The sequence below is a fragment of the Xyrauchen texanus genome, chromosome 16 (genome assembly GCF_025860055.1).
Source record: "Xyrauchen texanus isolate HMW12.3.18 chromosome 16, RBS_HiC_50CHRs, whole genome shotgun sequence".
NCBI classification, from domain to species: Eukaryota; Metazoa; Chordata; class Actinopteri; order Cypriniformes; family Catostomidae; genus Xyrauchen; species Xyrauchen texanus.
Window position 1 is genome coordinate 23,064,976 of NC_068291.1, and position 22,194 is coordinate 23,087,169.

General features: G+C 40.9%; 1 protein-coding gene across 1 annotated transcript in view; it reads left to right on the plus strand.

The window, feature by feature from the left end:
• The window catches only part of ush2a (Usher syndrome 2A (autosomal recessive, mild)), a 350,667-nt gene that overhangs the window by 156,875 nt on the left and 171,598 nt on the right, over positions 1-22,194 (plus strand). The window contains exons 33-36 of the mRNA XM_052145082.1: positions 7,741-7,903; positions 9,067-9,214; positions 11,132-11,283; positions 12,025-12,172. Of these exons, the coding sequence (XP_052001042.1) occupies positions 7,741-7,903; positions 9,067-9,214; positions 11,132-11,283; positions 12,025-12,172 (611 nt within the window). The remainder of the gene's footprint in view (positions 1-7,740; positions 7,904-9,066; positions 9,215-11,131; positions 11,284-12,024; positions 12,173-22,194) is intronic.

The following is a 22,194-nucleotide window of genomic DNA, read 5'->3' on the forward strand; positions in this document are numbered from 1 at the left end:
TAATATGCATGCAAGGTTTTTTTAAACATAAATGCACATTTCAGTTTTAGAAACATGGTTTTTGGATGGTTTTCGAGGCAATAATGTAGTTCAAATAGATAGATTGCTTAAAAACATACATTCCACCCTTGTTAGGTCCCGTCCTTGGAAGTTGCGCACACACTTACACACATACACACTAACAAGGCGTGAACAGCAGTGAAGGTGGTCGTCACCTTTATATTACAATGTTTTATCAGAGAGATACGCTAATGAGGTGGTGGACATTTGCTCTCTCTGAGAGGACAAAACACATCTCAGGTCTCATTATTCCTTACCATTATACTAAAACTTAAGTTCCACATGTCAAACCTTAACCCACCGAAGACGCAATGTAACCTCTGTTTAAAAAAGAAAGTGTCCACCACAAAAATCACACACTGCAGCGATTTATCTGACCAACCCGTATGTCAAATTTGAGAAGCTGTCCCTATCCGCTGTGTGGGCGCATTAATCAACTGAGTGTTTTCCATATAATCATAAAGTACGCCCCTTCTGCCTGTCATGCCATTGGCTGTTTGTCCTTATTGTCTTTGCATGTCCTCTGGCTGCAGTTGAGTAACCAGGAGATCAGAGCAATGGAGCAGGCCTTGATTTAGGAGCTAATGCTCAACTCCTGCACCCATACTGGACCACCTCATTGTACTGTATGAAAAAGTAGAGAGCGACCTTCTTCCAGCCTGTTTAGCATACAGAAATTTCTACAGCGTTTGACCCCCGTGTTGAACGCCTCTTGACTTGGGAAAATGGAGAGAGAGAGAAAGCGAGAGACCCACATGAGGTCCTTCCCAGTAGCCTCCACCGTGGGCCTGTAGCAATCTGTGTGAAAGCCTTTAGAGGTTCATCTTTAGTTGCCCCGTCACCATCACTTAAGAACTATCTGGAGAGGGCACCATGCCACATGACAATGCAAGAGGACGAGAAGGGAATAGAAGAAGAGAGAAGAGGACTGTAAGAGTGTTAAGGGGCAATAGGGAACCGAACTTATGTACACTTTGTTTTAGACTAAGAGACAGAAGCACTCTGATGCATTTTCAATCGGGTTGAAAATGTCATCACTTTACTGAATGATCACAGGTGGAGAGAAAGATAGACAGAGAGGGGCATGAGGAGAATACATATTTGAGCTGTCATCTAGACAGTGACAAAACCCAACACCAGTTCATTGCATGAGTAAGCAGGGGTGAATTACTGAAAAAAATTATCGTTCATTGTCAGTTCATGATACCTAATGCATTAACTAACGTTAACGAATGGAACCTTATTACAAAGTGATACCGGGATATTTGTGGTTTAAAGTGAAGAATTATATGTAGGTTCTTTTTGAACTATCGACAAAACCAGTTACAGGTTGAATACACATCCTCACACATTAAACACACTTCTTAAGTCTGAGAACTGTGTCATATAAAAATGTAATCTACCATCAGACATGTAATATGTGCCTTAACTGCTTAAATTATTGGTTCACCTACAGTAGATGATAACATTTGACATGTTAAATATGCAAATGGTCAATTAAGATTGAAAAAGTTACCAGTACTTACTCCATTGAAAATAAATGCAAATACACATTTTAGAATTAGTACATTATTTTTATTTGCATAACCATTCACAAAAAGCTAGTGCTGTACATGCTGCAGTGGTGAGGTGAGACAGGGTCTGGTTCATCAGGATAGATCTTCCATGGTTGTCTTAATCATAAGATTATCATTGGATCAGATTTGGCCTAATTTCTGCCACAGCAGCTGTGCTTTGGAAAATAGTTTTTGAAAAGTTCAAACCTAATAAAAGTGGCTGCGTACAGTGGCCGAGGGGTGCACAAAAAAATACAACACAACAAAATTATCAATAAAAATAGCTGTAAAAACACTGTGCTTATTTGTCCTTATTTGCTCTGGCAAAACCTGGTTGGTTTTCTATCAGAGCTCGTAATGCACATAACTTTATCAACATTTGCACGAATCCATACTGGCCAATGATGCGAAAGTGACATCACGGTACCTGCAGCTATTTTTTGCATACCGGCTGGATGTAGGCTGTAGCCCCCGCTCGGATGCCAAAGCACACAGGAGAAACGCTCAGTTCCCCAGTCAATGCTCTCTTGTGATTTGAAGTGGGACAATGTTCTTTGCAGTGGGACAAGCAGCTCTCTACGTCTTCTGAGCACCCTCAAGATCTCTCATGCATTGAGTCATATATATATATATATTTTTTTTTTTTTGTAGCTTTATTTCATTGTGATGTTGATAATTTCTGTTGTGTTTTCAGCTTTATTTGCTTTGCTAATTTGGTTGTTGTGCACTTCTCGGCCACCATAGCTGTGGGGCAAATGGGTCTTATAAGAGCTGATGGTTATCGTGAAATATCATACATTAATTTTAATGCTTGGGATAGATGCCTTTTTCAGGCAGGTACGCATACCGCCACTGACAGAAGCGAGCTACGACTCCAGAGTCAGCGCTACAGAGTGCAACTCGCATAGTTTTCCATTAAATTCGACCCAAATCATTATCAAAGGACATTGATTACTTGCTCTAGCCATCACTTGGTGATATATTGTGTATATGTATCTTTCATATGGCCTACACAATGTATTTTTCAGTTACAAGTATGTATTTTTGTTGTTTGACAGCTTGAATTAAATCTATTCAAGGCTATATATGCATATATTTTATGCAGAGAAATTGCATAAAAAACATTGCCATTTCTAAATCGTTCAGTGTGCGCAGTTAAGCCAGTTTTATACACTAACCTGCAAACTCATCAATGTCACTTTGTTCATTCTTGAAAAAGTACAAAAGCTTTTTAACTTTGGACAGCCATCTGCTACGTCGCATTAGCTCGTCCTGTGTGTGTGTGTTATACCTGTGCGTTTCTTACCCGCAACCGGTTCAGTAAATGTTATATCCCCCTCTTGTGGTTTCCCAAAGCCATTATGCCAGACTACATGAAACAGAAGGCAAACAGACAGTGAATTGGAAAGCACACAAATTTGACTTCTAATTGATATGCCAGCTTATGTTAATAAATCAATGCCTAAATCAATGTAACACTTGGAACATTCTCCCTAGCGGCCACTAGAGGTCTCTAGAAGGATAAAGACTTTTAGTTTGAAGATTGTTTTTTGTTTTCTGTTCTCTGGGTTCCTCTTGATTGATTCTAGCTGTGCCTTGTTAACCTTGTTAACCTTGTTAGTTCTTGTGTATATATTACCCTCATGTTCTCTCTGTCTTTGTAATTTGTTAACCTGTCATGGATGTAACGGTTTGTTATGTTGTCATGTTTTGAGTTCTTTTATGTTTATCTATTATGTTTTAATTAAAAAGCCTGCACATAGATCCTCCTCTCGCATTACAATCAATCAATAATCAGTATATTGATATTGTATGACATCCCTTGTAATTTGTCAAATCTTTGTCCTGATCCAGTGATCCTGATAAAAAAATTTAAGGAAGCCCAAATCTCCCACAATCTTTTGGAAACAAAAACAGCTTTGGGGGATTTTCAGCTCAATTTGAATGAGACAACCATTGAAAGCAGTTCTTGTTTGGGGTGCCAAAAGAAGTGCCACTGCCCAGCATTTGTAAACGGTAACTTTATTTATATAATTGACTCTTAATCCCGTAATGGGGCTCTGCATAAGACCCAAGTGTGCCACATAACTTCACTCTCACATTTTCTGCAATGTAGTAACCTACCTAAGCAGCCTTCTTTCAATTATTCCCATTTCAGACAGTGGGACATAAAAAAATAGAAGTCTGTCCTTTTATTCTCCTGCTACCTCTGTATTAATGGCAGTGGAGAGCTTGTGATCTATGTATGCCATTTATTAAAAAGATGTGTATGACCCAATTTGTCTCATCACCGATTTTCATAACTTCATTATGTATCTGCTATATCCTGATGGCAGCGCCTTAGAGGGAAACTCACCTTATTTATTGTCTTCATCCGCCAAGAGGGGGAAATGGTTATTGCTTTATTTCCATTGGATATTTCAATTTGAATAGGAAAAGAGGCCGCAATGATGATAGAGGGAGAATGAGAGAGGGGGGAAGGGGGGGTTGGAGGGTGAGAGAAAGGCAGCATTGTAATTTGACATTACAGATGATATCTCTCTCCCTCTCTCTTTTCTCTCAGGGTCTAATTGTGGATACAGTGCCTTTGAAAGGTATTGCCTTGTTAGCAGAATTGTAATAGGAGAGGGTGAAGGATCATATGTGTTCAATAATCTTTTGTTGTGTTGCGATTTGCCTGTGAGAAAGGTTGCGAGACCCTGGACTGCAGGATATGCACAAAACATATATCAGCAGAAACACGCTCTACCAAACTGCTAAACATCACACTGAATAAACTAGAATTAGACGCTAACTCTGAGTACCACATTAACATCTCACAATACAGAGTGGTATCCAAAAATTAATAATAACTTTAATTAAAATTGTGAATGTTTATGTTCCTATTTGAGTTTATTGCTAAACACTTAACAATAAGATTCCATTTTTTAACATTAGGTAACAACATTAGTTAACATGAACTAACAATGAACAATAATTTTACAGCATTTATCTTGGTTAATATTAATTTCAACATATAGTAATACAAGTTTATGTACTATGAACTAACATTTAAAAAAAAATTTAATTAACAAACTTTATCAATGCTGTAAAAAAATAATTTTTCTTTGTTGGTTCATGATACCTAATGCACTCAGTGCCTCTTTGCTTGATATCATCGGAAAATAAAAAAAATCAGAAAAGAATTGTGGACCTACACAAGTCTGGTTCATCGTTGGAAGTAATTTCGAAACACCTGAAGGTACCACATTCATCTGTACAAACAATAGTACACAAGTATAAACACCATGGGACCATGCAGCCATCATACAACTCAGGAAATAGACACATTCTGTCTCCTAGAGATGAACGTAGTTTGGTGCTTAAAGTGCAAATCAATCCCAGAACAATAGCAAATGACCTTGTGAAGATTCTGGAGGAAACAGGTAGACAAGTATCTATATCCACAGTAAAAACGAGTCCTATATCAACATAACCTGAAAGGCTGCTCAGCAAGGAAGAAGCCACTGCTCCAAAACTGCCATAAAAGAGCCACACTACAGTTTGTAAGTGCACATGGGGACAAAGATCTTACTTTTTGGAGAAATGTCCTCTGGTTTGTTGAAACAAAAATGTAACTGTTTGGACATGATGACCAATGTTATTTTTGGAAGAAAAAGAATGAGGCTTGCAAGCCGAAGAACACCATCTCAGCCATGAAGAATGGGGTTGGCAGCATCATGTTGTGGGGTGCTTTGCTGCAGGAGGGACTGGTGCACTTCACAAAATAGATGGCTTCACGAGGAAGGAAAATGATGTGGATATATTGAAGCAACATCCAAGCATACCTCCAAAGTTGTGGCAAAATGGCTTAAGGACAACAAAGTCAAGGTATTGGAGTGGCTATCACAAAGCCATGACCTCATTACAATAGAACATTAGTGGGCAGAACTGAAAGTGCATCTGCGAACAAGGAGGCCTACAAGCCTGACTTGGTTACACCAGTTCTGTCTGGAGGAATGGGCCAGAATTCCAGCAACTTATTGTGAGAGTTTTGTGGAAGGCTACCCAAAACATTTGACCCATGTTAAACAGTTTAAAGGCAATGCTATGTGTATGTAACCTTCTGACCCACTGGGAATGTGATGAATGAAATAAAAGCTGAAATAAATAATTCTCTCTACTATTATGCTGACATTTAACATTCTTAAAATAAAAGTAGCAATCCTAACTGACCTAAGACATGGAATGCTTTCTATGTGTAAATGTCAGGAATTGTGAAAAACTAAGTTTAAATGTATTTGGCTAAGGTAAACGTCTGACTTCAACTGTAAATGTGCTACCTTGCAAAATGCCTAATAGTAATAACTTGACAGCTAAAAAAATATTTAAAATGTATATAAAAATAATGCAAAACCCACCCTTCAAAAGCAATATATGTTTTGTGATGTCATCAACATTCACCATAGTCTATGGATAATGATATTTTTTATATTATACACTTGTGTAGTGGTACAAAAATTTACAAAATGTATGTAATAAATGAAGTATAGCAAAAATGTAATAATAATAATAATAGTAGTAGTATCTCTTTCAAAATGATTACAATACAAAAAATTACTAAATAGATTTACACAGATTTTGCATAATAATTTAATTGTTTGCTTTTTTATGTAATACTTTTGTATGGCAAAAGATAATATTTGCATGTTGAAGAGATATAATTAATGGAAATGCCATACTGTGAATAATATAACCAGTTGCTTATCAATTATGCAATGAAATGTCTTAATAGCCATTGTCATTTGCCATTTAAAATGCAATTTAATCTATGCCTAAATTAAATTAATCACAATAATGAATAAGGTCACCTGCGGGTGTGTTTGCTCCATGTAGACCAGAAGGCCCCTATGAGCTTTGTACTAAATTAAGGAAACAAAGAGGGTCGGAGAAACATCAGGTCAAACTCATTGTACTTAGGCGTGATGATTTCTCTCATTACACAGGAGGTTACTGTCCTATTTCCTTCTTAAAACAACAAAGACCATTTAAAACCATGTCTCAGTCCTGACACCATTACCTTCAACAGTGATTTTGTCTCCACTAGTCATTGAAATCTTAGTTTGATTTTATTCAGGTTGCACAGAGATACAGTGTCCCCAAAAGTATTAGAACACTTAAGTCACACTCAAAAATCTATGACTGTCTTTGCATTGTATAACAAAATATCAAACCAGGTGGCATTTATATTAATGAAAAATAGCACATGTACACTTTTTCAAGCAAATATTTCACAAAAAAATTACAAAACAATAGATATAAATGTTTGCAGAAGTTGACTGACCTGCAGCTTAGCCTGAGCAACGAAACTTAAAGGGATAGGTCACCCCAATATGAAAACTCTGTAATCATTTACTCAGCCTCATGATGTTCCAAATTCATAGACTTTATTTCTTCCATGTTAAACACAAAAGGAGATATTAGGCTTAATGTTAGCCTCAGTCACCATTCATTTTCATTGTATGGGAAAAAAGGTATTGCAAATGGTGACTGAGGCTAACATTCTGCCTAAAATATAAAGTCTTAAAAAATTTAAGAGAGAAAATCATACCGGTTCAGAATGACTTGAGTGTGATTAAATGACAGAATTTACATTTTTGGTTGAACTATCCCTTTAATAATACAAAAACAATCTAAAAATCAAAGAAAATTGCTCTTATTAAAAAAAAAAAAGCTTTAAAATGAAATATTAAGTATTTATTACAAAAATAAGAATACACAGATAGAAGATGAGCTCAAGATTAAATTGTTACAGAAATCTCACTTTCTTTTTTCGGTTTTCATGTTCCTCTCAGGCGTCCCATGTGATTGTGTCTCTCAGATCTCTCTGCAGATAGCACTGTCCTCTGTTCTAAAGTTAGCCAGGAGAAAGTCAAGCTATAGAGTGAAACATTCACCCACCAGGCTTTACTATTTCTGTCTGCCCATCCTCGGACAGAAATGTCATGATCAGGCTTGACAGACTCTGTTCAGGTTCTGGGTGATCCACCGGTTTCCTTGTAACTGGTGCTGCTGAGCGTACATAGCTCTCATAGGAGTCATGTGACAGGAAATCTGTCTGTGTTTTGTCTCTGGTGATCTTCAGGTGGGCTGCTCCAATGGAGGTAAACGGCCTGCTGGAGTTCTACACGCTGTTCCAGTCTACCGTAGGAAAGGAGCCCGACATCGTGTATAACAGCTCAGAGCTTTTTGAGGATTATACAGTGCGGAACCTCATCCCTGGGACATCCTACCTGTTTCAAATAGCAGTGCGTTTCTACTTACCTGTCTTATTACACACATACTGTGGCCCCAATTTGAGAGTTTTTGAAAGTATTAAGTCACACTTAAAATACATAAATTTGACTATTTTTGGGTCCGTATCTTCAGAAGTTAACTCACACTAAAATGAGATATAAAAAAAATATTTCACACTAAAATAAAATATTTTGTCATCATTTATTCACTCTTGTGGTGTTCTAAACCCTTTATTTTTTTCTTCTGTAGAGCACAAAGGTAGATGTTTGGTAGAATGTTCATGCAGTTATTTCTCAGTAATGAAATTAAAGCTCCAAATATGACAGAAAAAGTACCATAAAAGTAGCACCATTAAAGTTTTCTGAAGCAACATGATAGCCCCATCACCATTCACTTGCATTGAATAGGAAAAGAGCAGCAAACACATTCTCCAAAATATCTAATTTTGTGGTGCAGGTTTGGAAAAACATAAAGGGAGTTAATTAGATAATTTAAATTTGTGTCTAAAAAATAACTTTAAAAAGAGCTGATATTTGTCACTCCGAAATGTCATTGGTCTCAATGATGAATCCTCAATGTCATTTGTCATTGTGGCTTTATTTTTGCCCTCCTTTTTATTGTATTTTTTAAACTGAAAACCAGTATGGTCATAAATATTGTGTTTGACTATTAACCCTCCTTCATAGTGCTTGTTGCATGAACTTATAATATTGTCTGGGAGGATGTGAAGCTATTAAGTTTTAACATTTTACTTTATAATAATTATAAAAATTATTATAATGATTACAGTTAGTATTTATACAGACCTTTTTTTTTTTTTTTTTTTAGAGCTATTTCATTCACACTTTACAATATGGTTCTATTTGTTAACATTAATCAATACAATAGTTATATTGACCTAACAATTTTATTTCAGGATTTCTTAATATTGGGTATTGTTAAATTATCATAATACTATTACTCATTGTTTGTTCATGATAGTTCATATACACATTTTTATGTTATAATGTATTAGTGTATGTGGAAATTAACATTAACCAAGATTCTGTAAAGAATTAATACAAAAAATAATTTTAAAATATTTTTTCTGGAAAGTGACAAAATATTGCACTCATAATGTTGCTGATGTTGTTAACATGCTGATGTTACTTAAACATAGCCTTTTGACCCCCAGGCATGCACAGGAGGAGGATGCACCCTCAGTGACCCAAGTGTAGCCCACACTGAGGAGAGCTCACCGGAGGAAGTGCCTGCCCCCAGCATTCTTTCACTCTCTCCACATTCTCTCAATGTGTCCTGGACCCCCCCTCTCAAGCCCAATGGTGAGTGGGGTTAAAACTAGTGCCTGGCAAAGGTGAATTTGTATTCCAAATGGCCGTATAGTTAAGGGTGCTTCATCTTTAATGATGGGTTAGCGCATAGAGAGGAGGTACGGGGAAAGAGGGGCACTTTGTGCAGCAGTGTGACTGGGATTCTGTGAGGGAGTGAAAAAAAAGAGAGAGACGGAGAGGAGGGGTGCTGCGTTTTAAGTGGATGAAAAGTGCTCCCTTTTGACTGATGCTGTGAACTGCAGCTTTAGCAGTGGCTTTCAGGGGCACACAGCAGCAAGTTTATTCACTCTCTCGCAGCACAGGATGGGGGACTCCACTACTACCCCTTCGCTTGAGAGCAGATATACATTAGGAGAAGTGTGTCTAGAGTTCCACCCTTGCCTCACGTCTTTTTTAATTTAAAGCAATCAAGAATTCATTTGTAGTGTAAAATATATATTTTTAATTATTATTACTTTTATAGAGCACAGCCAAATATCGTATTTATATTTTTCATTGAAAATATCAATGTTTTTTTTTTTGCTCAGATGATAGACATTTTTATTATATTATTATGTCTTAAGGAGTTTATTATTGAGCTTGTAATCAGACAAGATTGACATGAATAATACAGAGATAAATGAAGTGAAATTTGATTTGCTGAGCATATACTGTATGTGAAGACATTTTCACATTTTATTCTGAAACATATTATTAACACTACAGGTAAATAATGTATGGCTGTTGTTTTTGTTTTATTTTGTGTTTTTGTTTGTTCTGTATTTTTCAAGAAAATAACAAATATGGTCTTGTATAAATGTTAAAGAATCCTGTGATAAACACTGTAAAATCAAAGAAATGCTAAAAAATGCAATCACACCTGCTTTTTGTAAATTTGAATGAGAGCTTGTTTGCATGCTTAAATCCTTAAATTTGAAGCTATTTCATAACAATGAAATGCAGAAAATATATACTGTAGTATTATTGTTTAATAATCAGTATAGAACTATAGATATATAAGCCTATTTGAAATACACAATTTTGCATAGTGTCTGTGCTGACATTTTTAGTGTTTTTGACACAGTGTATTTGTCCATATTTTTTTCCCTGTGCATTTGGCCAGGCTGAGTTGTCCTTCTCAAACCTTTTAACTGACCGGTCCATCTTGAGGGGGTGTGTCCCGTGTGCAGCTATAAAGAGAGCAGGAGCAGTATACAGCTGTGTTTACATGTTTTACAGCACTCTTTCCCTAATGGTCGGCTTTAACAGAGGGCTTTAAACAAAATGGCCAGTTTACATCAGGGCATGTGGGGAAATCAGTGGACCAAACAGTGTTTGGGTATCAAAACGTGCCTTTGAATAAGGTTGCATGAAGCAGGGGCAAGTTTTGTCTTAAGACTATGGATACAGGGAATTCAAATTTTCCATCTTAATTTTAAATCATTAATTAATTTCATTTTTATTTAATTTGTCTGCTAATTAAAACCATTACTTAAAAGGGATAGTTAACCAAAGAATTTTGTTCCAAACCCAAATGGAAGTTTTTTTCTTTCGAAGGAGATATTAGGAAGAGTGTCAGACTAAGTTACCATTCACTTTCACTGTATGTAAAAACAAAACAAAAAGGAAAGTGAATGGTGAATTCTACCTAAACTATCCTTTTGTGTTACACAAAGAAATAAGGTCATGTGTAGGACAACATGAGGGTGAGTAAATTATTAATTCTACAGCATGTTCTTAGATTGTTGAATGTGTTAATCATAAAAAGTGTGTGTGGGGGGGGGGTGGAAAACAGGCTTTTTTTAACCATAATGTTTATAATATTCACCACATTATTGAAATGTGCAAGGTTTATGTCTTGAAATCTTACATATGCTATTACCCAGCTATCGCACATATGCTCAAGGTGCATTAATTTCCTGCACACAGGTGTGATCTCCAGCTATGGTCTTTGGATGGATGGCATGCTAGTTCAGAACTCTTCCCTGATGAGCTTCAAGTTGGGCGATCTGTCTCCATGGAGCCTCCATAGTTTCCGTGTGCAGGCCTGCACGGCTCAGGGCTGCGCTCTGGGGCCCTTGGTGAGAGTCTACCACATTTACATTATGTTAATGCCTCCTCTGCATGTCAGATGGCAGCTCAACATCATAAAGGTGATCGATTCACTCTGTTCAATAAAGCACCTTCTGCTCACGCTTGACATTTGGTATAAATGCCACTCTGGGCTGGTTACTGCTTTGATGGGCCATATTTGGGCATTTTTCCAATATGTGTGCAATATTTAGTCAAATGGCCAGTTCTGCAGACACAGCAAAAGTTAGCAAGCAGCTAGAGTGACTGTGGTGTCAAGCTGAAAAGTATCTGATCAGTTGGTGGACAGATGGTGGAAAAATGTGCAGGCTGCAAATTTTTTTTGTCTTTTCTAATTAAAATAATGCCCCTTGAATTAATGTTGTCTCCAAATATAGATTTAGAGCAAACTTAAGAGTTTAACACATAATTTAATAGTTCATCCAAAAATGAAAAATCTGTCATTAATTTACTCAGCCTTATGTCACTCCATGTAATTTATGACTTACTTTCTTCCATGGAATACAAAAGTAGATTTTAGCCAGAATGAAAGCCTCAGTAACCATTCACTTTAATTGTATTGAAAAAATATGCAATGAAAGTGAATGTTGACTGATACTAACATTCTAATAAATCTCATTCTGTGCTCCACAAAAGAAAGTCAAATGGGATTGAAACTACATTTGTGGGTGTAGAAGCCCTTTAATGCTAGTTTAAAGCTAGTCAAAGGCCATTCTTATCTATGTTGTCAGGTTGAAAACAGGACTTTAGAGATGCCTCCTGGTGGTCAGGTGACCATTGACATTCTCAGCGAGACGCCACATTCGGTGCGAGCCAGGTGGGAGGCCCCAGCTAACCCCAACGGCAATTTGACCTACACAGTCCTCTTCACTGGGCTAGGTAAATCAAACTTAACTGCTACCCTTCTCACCTCCACATCCCTCCTCAGTATCTCTGTGTAAATGCAACACTGCCTCCCGGCATGCTGCCTCTCCTCCTTATATTGACTTCTACTGTTTTCCCTTTGTTTGTTTACAAACAAAAATGCTGAAAGGTCAGCGAACCTTAGCACACCCTGCCTGCACAGTAATGGGCTTAAATGAATTGTTGTCAGCCTCCATTTCGTTCAGTCCGGCTACTGGGTGCTATCGTGAGCTGCGGGGAGACACCCACGCTCATCACATGCCTTTCTCTTCTGGTTCTCTGCGGGATGAGAGCAGACAGGTTTGTTAAAAAGCGTAATGGCACATTCAAAAGGAATATCCCACTGCTCACCACTCTGATCTCCGCTGGAGCTTTCCTTATGCTGGTTAAAGGCTAAATGCTTGTCGTATAATGAAAGGGTGTGAGGTCTGGGAGGGGTTGAAGTGCTCCATGTGAACTAATGGCAAGAAACATACTCTACGTAAGTATGCAAATTCAAACTTTTTACATTAAATAACTGAACAGATTCTAAAAATATTAGCCATCACATAGCAAATGACTGAGGATCACACAATAACCAACTGTTAAGTCAATCCGATCACAAGTTTTTAGAAACACACATGGCTGTATGGGAGCACTGCTGTTGTTGTCACTAGTACTACTACTACTCTGTTCTGAGATGTGAAAGACACGGGACAAGCGCATTTTGGTGCAGTCTTGGGTGGTAATCCAAACACTGCAACGTGAAATTTTAACTCCACTTTGAGTGCTTGTATGCATCTCCATTTCTTGAGCTTCATGGCCCCAGCATGCTCAATTTCCATTGGCTGGTTACCATTTGACTTCACGTTTGTTGGGGTGCATCATTCTCTACTAAATTACCTCTACAGGTGTGGATAGTTGGCTTAAAAATATAAAGCATGATATCTTATGACTAGGTGGAATCATAGTAGGAGAGGAATAAATCCCATCATATATTACTAGTGAATAATTGCAAACATTTTCAAATTGCAATTAATCGTGGATTTTGAAAGTGCTGGAATTTGACTCTCTAAATATACTTGTTTTCATGTCAAAATGCACTTATTTACTTCTTAGGACAGAAAACGTCTCGGGTTACTTAACTGTAACCCCTGTTCCCTGATAAAAGCGGAACGAGATGCTGTGCTGATTTAGCGCTTTGGGAACAACTTTAGGCGTGACCAGCTGTGAATATGTGTGAAATTGACCAGAATTTATAGCCTCTGCTGGTGACATCATTGGATGCACATGTAGCAGGGCTATAAATAGATGCGTCACAGGTGAATCGTCAGGTATTTTGTCTGAAGAGCAGTCTTGGGGCATCCCAGTGCAGCAATGAAGCGCAGCATCTCGTTCCGCTTTTATCTGGGAACGGGTTACAGTTAAGTAGTTGTGCTCACAAGAGCGCGAGAGGCCATTAGTTCACACGGAGCACTTCAACCCCTCCCAGACCTCTCAACCTTTCATTGTACGACAAGCATTTAGCCTTTAACCAGCATAATGAAAGCTCCAGCGGAGATCAGAGTGGTGAGCAGTGGGATATTCCATCGACTGAATTTTGACACTTCCTGTTGAGGGGTTGTTGAGTGTTCTGTGTCCTGGACTAAGGCAGGAAGCAACGGTACACCCAACATTTTGCTGGAAGCCTCTAACTCCCGAAACACCAGAGGCGGCAGGAATGGAGAGGTTTCGTGGGGGTATCGGGAGGGTCGCAGTGGATGAGACACGCGCCCCATCCCAAGGGGGGGCTATCCCCACAAGGCTGGGTGCAAGACCGTCAGGGTTTTTTCCTCTCAGAAATGACTGCCCTGAGGTTTTGCTTTGGGGGTTGCTGAGGTGACGAGCCGTTCCCCAGTCTCTACGAGGGGGAGCACAACTTTGTTTCTGAGCCTCCCATCTAGAAGGACCGTACCGGGCGGGGCTGGGTGGCCGACAGCCCCTTCCCCTGAGTGCGGCGAGGAATGAATTGCCCGAAGGCTTCCTCGTGACTTTTCGCCTCCTGGAACCTGGTGATAACTACATTCATAGCGGGGGCATCGAGAAGGAAAACTTTGTCCTTGTCTCTGATGCCCAACATGTTGAGCTATAAGTGTCTCTCTGTGCTGACTAAAGCAGACATAGACCGGCCAATGGCATGGGCCGTCTGCTTGGTCGCGCGGAGAGACAGATCCATGGCTCAACGAAGCTTGGAGAAAGCCTCCTCGTCGACCGTGGTGCCTGCACTCAAGTCCTTCAGCAGATCAGCCAGGTACGCCTGTAACACTGCCATAGTGTACAGGGCAGCACCAGTCTGATCTGCTGCCTGGTCAGCCTTCCCCACAAGCGTGGAGGTGGTCCTGCATGGCTTTGTGGGGAGAGTGGGTCTTTTTAATGATGATGCCGAGCCAGGCTAGAGGAAACCCTCAAGTGTCTCTTCAACAGGCTATCTGCATTGCTACAGCAATCGTGAAGCTGTATTCGTGATTCTTGTCAGGACATCAACACCAGTGTAATGACTCTAAAATGACACATCGTAAAGGTTCCGCTCTTTTTCCGACCAGTGTATATGCAAGTGATCATGTGCAGTCTGTCGGTTGTTATCGCATAATTAACCCTGACAGGGTGATCAGGAACCTGACGCGTAGTGGAGGTGTCTTGTATCACCCAGAAGAGCTTTTTTTTTACATAACAACCATCTGACTGCACATTATCCTGCTTATAACACAGCTGCTAACCAAATCAATAAATACATGGACAAAAACATTTATTTGTGGAGAATTATGGAAATTGAGAAGAAAGAAATCACTGAACAGCTGAAATCAATATCTGGGTGTGTGTCGGAGTTCTGTTGATGACCAAATGACCATCTGATCTTTATTCAGCCTAGTACAAGACTACTTGCCAATTAAACAATAAATGGACATGAAACACAGATTTGTTTTGAGCTATAATGGTGCCATTGACCAATCAGAATAGAGTATTCCAAGCCACCGTGTATTAAGCTAGTTTAGGCATTATTAATGGAAAATGTGGTAATCATGATTAAGAAAAATCCACCCTTAAAATTTTTTTTATTTATTGTATGTGGTAACATTTGTTAATGAGGTTAACTTTGACTGCTGTATATATTACAAACTTTTTTGTGAAATCAGACAATTCCAACTGGAGCCGAATAGCCTGGATGAGCACTGTCTCTGCTGACTATAAATCAGGGCTAAAATCTGTGATAAAGTCATGTAGTTTAATCCAGTCTTTAATGTGTGTTCTTGCATCTGGCAGTACAAACATCAGTATCCAAAGGGGTGATAGAGCTACCTTCAAATATCTGTGCTACATCATCAAATGTGTTATTGTTTAGGTACAGTTGAAGTCTTCTCAGTTTCTGTCGTAACCTCCATTCACTGATGGAGGGAACGAGAGGTTGTGTTGATGTAGTGACACAAGGGGTCGCTCTTGAGAACCCCGAAACACCTCAATCTTTGAGAAAAGGCCAATGGGAATTGGCAAGTGGAATTTGCATGCCACTCCACTGGACATATGGGTATAAAAGCAGAAGGAATGCCCAGGTTTTTTGCTGAGGATTCGAGACTAGGTCCCGGCCATTTTAGCGGCTAGTACAGCGCTAAGGCATGAGTAACCAAGAAATTCCCCTTCTGTCACTCACTCAACATTGTTCGACACAGCTGAACCGTGTTATGGGAACTGCTGATGCAGGTGCAAGCAAGCTGCTGCGTGTATAATAGCAGGTGCATCAGACTGCACGTAACCTGCCCCAATGCCCCCCAAGACATCATGTAGTTCCCCACACCTGGTCTGGTAGGCCAATCCGGTGGCATCCACGATCCAGGGGGCAAGCCTCTGTTTGGAGACAGCATTCCCTTTCCGCTGCCCACCAAAGCAGACAAAGAGCTTCTCTGAGCGTCTAAATCTCTGTGTGCGATTCAAGTTGATGCGCAAAGCACACAATGGCACAGCGACAATAAGGCTAGGTCTGCCTCCTCCCGGGGTAGCGCTTACAGGTTCACCACTTAATCCCTAAAAGGGGTCGTGGGAACCTTGGGCACATAGCCCGGTCTGGGTCTCAGGATCACGTAAGAGTCCTCTTGATGGAAGTGAGTGGTCAGGAGGGCAGTCTTTAATGAGACGGCCTTTAACTCGACTGATTTTAGGGGCACGAACGGGGCTCTCCGATGGCCCCGCAGGACCACAGATAGTTTCCATGAAGGAAAGAGGTGCGGCCAAGTAGGGTTCAGCTTCCTGGCACCTCTCAGGAACCTGATGATCAGGTCATGCTTTCCAAGTGACTTACCTTCAACTGTGTCATGATGCGCTGCTATAGCAGCTACGTACACCTTCAGAGTGGAGGGGGACAACTGCCCTTCCAGCTTCTCCTGCAGAAAGGAATGCACTGACCCGACTGCGCATATCTGGGGGTCTTCGCTATGGGAAGGACATCACTTAGGGAACACATGCCACTTCGGGGTATACAGCTGCCTTGTAGAAGGAGCCCTGGCCTGATTGATCATGTTTACTGCTCTGGGTGGTAGACCAATTTAGTCTTCCACGTCCCTTCCATGGACCAGATTTGGAGATTCCAGAGGTCTGGGCATGGGTGCCAGATGGTGCCCCGTCCCTGAGAAAGAAGGTCCTTCCTCAGGGTAATTTAACAGGTAGGTGCTGTCGCGAGGAGTGTGAGGTCCAAGAACCAAGTCTGGGTGGGCCAATATGGTACCACAAGGGTGACTTGTTCCTCATCCTCCCTGACCTTGCACAGGGTCTGTGCAGGGAGGCTCAATGGGGGAACATGTATTTAGGCAGCCCATGGAGCCAGCTGTGTGCCAGCATGTCTGTGCCAAGAGGGGCTCCAGTCATTGATTACCAGAGCAGACAGACTCTCCACTGAGCTGTGGCGTTGAGGCTGCCCAGGATGTGAGTGGCCCCCAGCGACCTCAGCTGCTGCTGACTCAAGAGTAGGAGTTGCGACATTCAAGGAGAACATACGCTGCCTTGGCAATTTATATATGCTACTGTCTCTTGTGTTGTCAGACCAGACCAGTACAGCCAGCAACTCTAGGCAGTTGATTTGTCAACAAAGTGTGGTCCTGTCCAGGAGCCAGAGGCTGTGTGCCTGTTGCACACAGCACCCCAGCCCAACTTGGAGGTGTCTGTGGTGATCACGATTCATCTGGACACTTGCTGTAGGGGAACTCCTGCCCGTAGAAATGCAAGGTCTGTCCAAGGGCTGAAAAAGTGGCGGCAGATGGGCGTAACAGCCACACGATGTGTGCCTCGGTGCCATACCCATCTCGGGACTCTAGTCTGAAGCCAGTGCTGAATGGTCTCATATGCATCAACCCGAGCGCCGAGGATGCCATATTCCCCAGGAACCTCTGAAAGTGTTTCTGTGGAACTGCTGTCCTCTGCCTGAATGAGCATGTACACTGACTGCACATGCTCGCTTGTGAGGCATGCAATCATTGTCACTGAGTCTAACTCCATGCCGAGAAAAGAGATGGTCTGAACCGGGGAGAGCTTGCTCTTTTCCCAGTTGACCCGAAGACCTAGGCGGCTAAGGTGTGTGAGCACCAGGTGTCTGTGTGCGCACAGTAACTCTCGAGAGTGTGCTAGGATTAGCCAGTCATCGAGGTTGTTGAGTATGCGGACGCCCACTTCCCTTAACAGGGCAAGAGCTGCCTTTGCGACCTTCGTGAAGACACTAGGGGACAGGGACAGGCCGAAGGTGAGGACCTTGTACTAATACGCCCAGTCGTCAAAAGCAAACTGTAGGAATGGTCTGTGTCTAGGTAAAACAGAGATGTGAATGTACGCGTCCTTCAGGTCTACCGCCACGAACAAATCTTGATGCCGGACGCATGTCAAAATGTGTTTCTGCATCAGTATCTTGAATGGGAGTCTGTGTAAGGGCCAGTTCAGAACTCGCAGGTCCAAGATTGGCCACAACCCACTGCCTTTCTTTGGTACGATGAAGTATGGGCTGTAGAACCCTTTCCTCATCTCGGCTGGAAGGAAAGGCTCTATCGTGACCTTGCGAAGAAGGGTCACGATCTCCGCATGCAGGGTGGCGGTGTTCTCACCGTGCACTGAAGTGAAGCTGACGCCACTGAACCGGGGCAGATGCCTGGTGAACTGAATTGCGTAGGGGTGAATGAGCCTGCTGGGGAACGGGAGGTCCGTGGGTATTTACCCGGCGAGATCACACCCATTGAACTCCCAAAATCGTCTCGCCGGACTCGTACCCGTAGTTAGAATGCGCAGTGCAGGGCCGGCTGCAGTGCCTTTCCCCCTTAAGAAGGAAAGCCGCGACCGCAACGTTGCCATGGTCATATTCTCGCAATGAGAAAATGAACCATCCACAAACGCTGCCTCAGTGTGATCGCTGCCCAGACACGTGAGGCAGCGCCCGTGGCCATCAGAGGCAGAGAGATAAGGACCGCATCCAGGAATCACGCATCTTTAAAAAGACGTTCACGTCAATGTGTTTGCTCTTAAAGAGGAAATATACTCTTTTAGCTTTTATACCTTTTATACTCTACATCGACACAACGTCGAGTGAGTGACAGAAGGGGAACAGAAGTTTACATACACCTTAGCCAAATACATTTAAACTCTTTCTGACATTTAATCGTACAAAAACTTCCCTCAGTTAGGATCACTACTTTATTCTAAGAGTGTGAAATGTCAGAATAATAGGAGAGAGAATTATTTATTTCAGCTTTTATAACTTTCATCACATTCCCATTGGGTCAGAAGTTTACATACACTTTGTTAGTGTTTGGTAACATTGCCTTTAAATTCTCTTTAACTTGGGTCAAATGTTTTGGGTAGCCTTATTCAAGCTTCTCACAATAAGTTGCTGTAATTTTGGCCCATTCCTCCATACAGAACTGGTGTAACTGAGTAAGGTTTGTAGGCCTCCTTGCTCGCATATGCTTCTTCAGTTCTGCCCACACATTTTCTATCGGATTTAGATCAGGGTTTGGTGATGACCATTCCAATAACTTGGCTTTGTTGTCCTTAAGCCATTTTCCCACAACATTTGGAAGACCCATTTGTGACCGAGCTTTAAATTCCTGGCTGATGTCTTGATTTGTTTATTCAATATATCTACATAATTTTCCTTCCTCATGATGCCATTTATTTTGTAAAGTGCACCAGTCCCTCCTGTAGCAAAGCACGCCTCCAACATGATGCTGCCACCCCCATGCTTCACAGTTGGGACGGTGTTCTTTGGCTTGCAAGCCTCATCGTTTTTCCTCCAAACATGTCGATGGTCATTATGGCCAAGCAGTTCAAATTTTGTTTCATTAGACCAGTGGACATTTCTCCAAACAAGATCTTTGTCCCCATGTGCACTAGCAAACTGTAGTCTGGCTTTTTTATGGCAGTTTACGCTACATTAATCTCTAGAAGACAGAATGTGTCTCCTTCCTGAGCAGTATGATGGCTGTGTGGTCCCATGGTGTTTATACTTGCGTACTATTTTTTTAATTGATGAACGTGGTACCTTCCGTTGTTTGGAAATTGCTCCCAAGGATGAACCAGACTTGTGGATGTCCACAATTCTTTTTCTGAGGTCTTGGCTGATTTCTTATGATTTTCCCAGGACATACTAAGTAAGAATTGGGCATTCCAAATTGGGAGAAATGGGGATAAAAAAAATAAATAAAAAAAGTGAAGCAATCTGTCTGTAAACAGTTGTTGGAAAAATGACTCGTGTGTTGCTCAAAGTAGACGTCCTAAAAGACTTGCCAAAACTATAGTTTGCTATTATTAAATCTGTGGAGGGATTAAAAAATGTTGTTTTATATGGGGGCCTGGGTAGCTCAGTAAGTATTGATGCTGTCTCCCACACCTAGAGTCGCGAGTTCGAATCCAGGGTGTGCTGAGTGACTCCAGCCAGATCTCCTAAGCAACCAAACTGGCCTGGTTGCTTCCTCGTGGTCACGATTAGTGGTTCTCTCTCTCAATGGGGCACGTGGTCAGTTGTGCATGGATCACAGAGAGAAGCATGATCCTCCACATGCGGAGTCTCTGCAGTGTCATTCACAACATGCCACGTGATAAGATGAGCGGATTGACAGTCTCAGAAGCGGAGGCAACTGAGACTTGCCCTATGCCACCCGGATTGAGGCGAGTAACTGCACCTCCACGAGGACCTACTAAGTAGTTTGAATTGGGCATTCCAAAATGGGAGAAGAATTACAAAATAAATTAAACAAATTACTTTTTATGACTTCAACCTAAGTATATGTACATTTCTGACTTCAACTGTAGCTATCTATAAATGTAAATATAACTTACTTGCTTAGCAAGACTCTCTTTAACCTGTTGTGTCACCATGACATTATTTGATCTGAAAAAGAAAACTGAACGTAGAAGAAGACAGTTTGCGCTAATGTGAACTATAGCAGCCTTTGTGGCATTTTGTTGCATTATGTATTGGTTTCTGAAACAATTGAGCTTGCGTAGCTTTTGTGTTCTTGCATAGAGTGCACATTTCTTACTGTATGCCCTTAAGTCATGTAAATTTGCTCATTTAATAAACAGCTTTGCTGGAGCACTCAAAAAAATATTTTAAGATTTATGCATTTCAATTTCATAACAAAATTCCATCAAATTGAATTGACAATTTGTGACAAGGAGGGTGGGGCCGGGCCTTGATGACGCACACCCGGCCCTTAATCAGGCTAATCAAGCTGACGAGAGGAATAAAGACCAGTGGAGGCAGCAGTTTGGGAGAGAGAGAGCTACAGGCAGCTGCCCTGTATACATTTTTGTTGATGTTTGTGTCTTTTGTTCAAATATTACTTTGATGCTTCATCCGGTTCTCGCCCCTTTCCCGGGTTTCGGCACCAATGTAACAGGGTAAAAGGGAAAGGAGGAGGCGAGAACCGGCTTGACAATATAAATAATAATTTAATGATTAACTTAAAATAAAAGACATACAACACAAATGCATACAGGGCAGCTGCCTTTAGCTCTCCCAAACTCCCAAACCTTTATCCCTCTCGTCAGCTTGATTAGCCTGATTAGGGGCTGGGCCGACCCTACCCTCCTCCTTGCCACAGTAATATTTAACAAAAATAAAATAATAAAAAATACATAATTTAATTGATGGTATTTTGTAATGAACTGCTAGGGGTGGGTGTCAGGGCATTCCTAGGCAGTGTTTGTTTGTGCATAAACTGTTGCTAAAGTGTTCTGGGTGGTAGCTAATTGATTGCTTACTAGCCCAACTCAAAAGATTCCTTAGTGTTTCTGCTATTCTGGGCTCAGGTCTCTCCTTAACGAGCACCACTAATTACAAAAGAGCATACATATTATTCTCAACTTGCACTTTTCCATGTATTGCCTCACAGTGCTGATATGATGTATTTTTTAGGTTTCAGTTTACTTTAAAATACTGTTTGGGTGAATGCACCAGGTATATTGCTGAACCTTCTGTCCCATTCCCTCTTTCACTAGATCATGCTGGTAGGCATCCAAAACCCTTTGAATCCCTGGTCAACGTCCAGTCAGTCTCAGATGAATGGACTGACCCACACCCCTATGTGTCAGCAGTTCTTTTTGTCTGCCAAACCAATAGAATAGATTGTCTCTCTCCATTAATCTAGAGTTCATCTGTACATCTTACCGATTCTACACATTTAATCCTGCCAACAGACACGGTCTCTGTGTGTTGTTATACGTTTGTGTGTGTGTGTGTGTGTGTGTGTGTGTGTGTGTGTGTGTGTTTTATGATAATCTACCTCATTGAATACATTGACATTTTTATACCACATAATCATCCATGATCAGCAAATTATAACCCATAATGTGCTTATTTGTGAAAAATATAAAAATGTAGGTTGATTTGCAGACTGCAGTATTACTCTGTCAGCGTCTAATTAAGCTGAGCTCACCTGATCATTAATATGTGTGGGAGATCGCTTACAAAGCATTTATCCAGCCACTTTGCTGGACGCAGGCCTGACTGT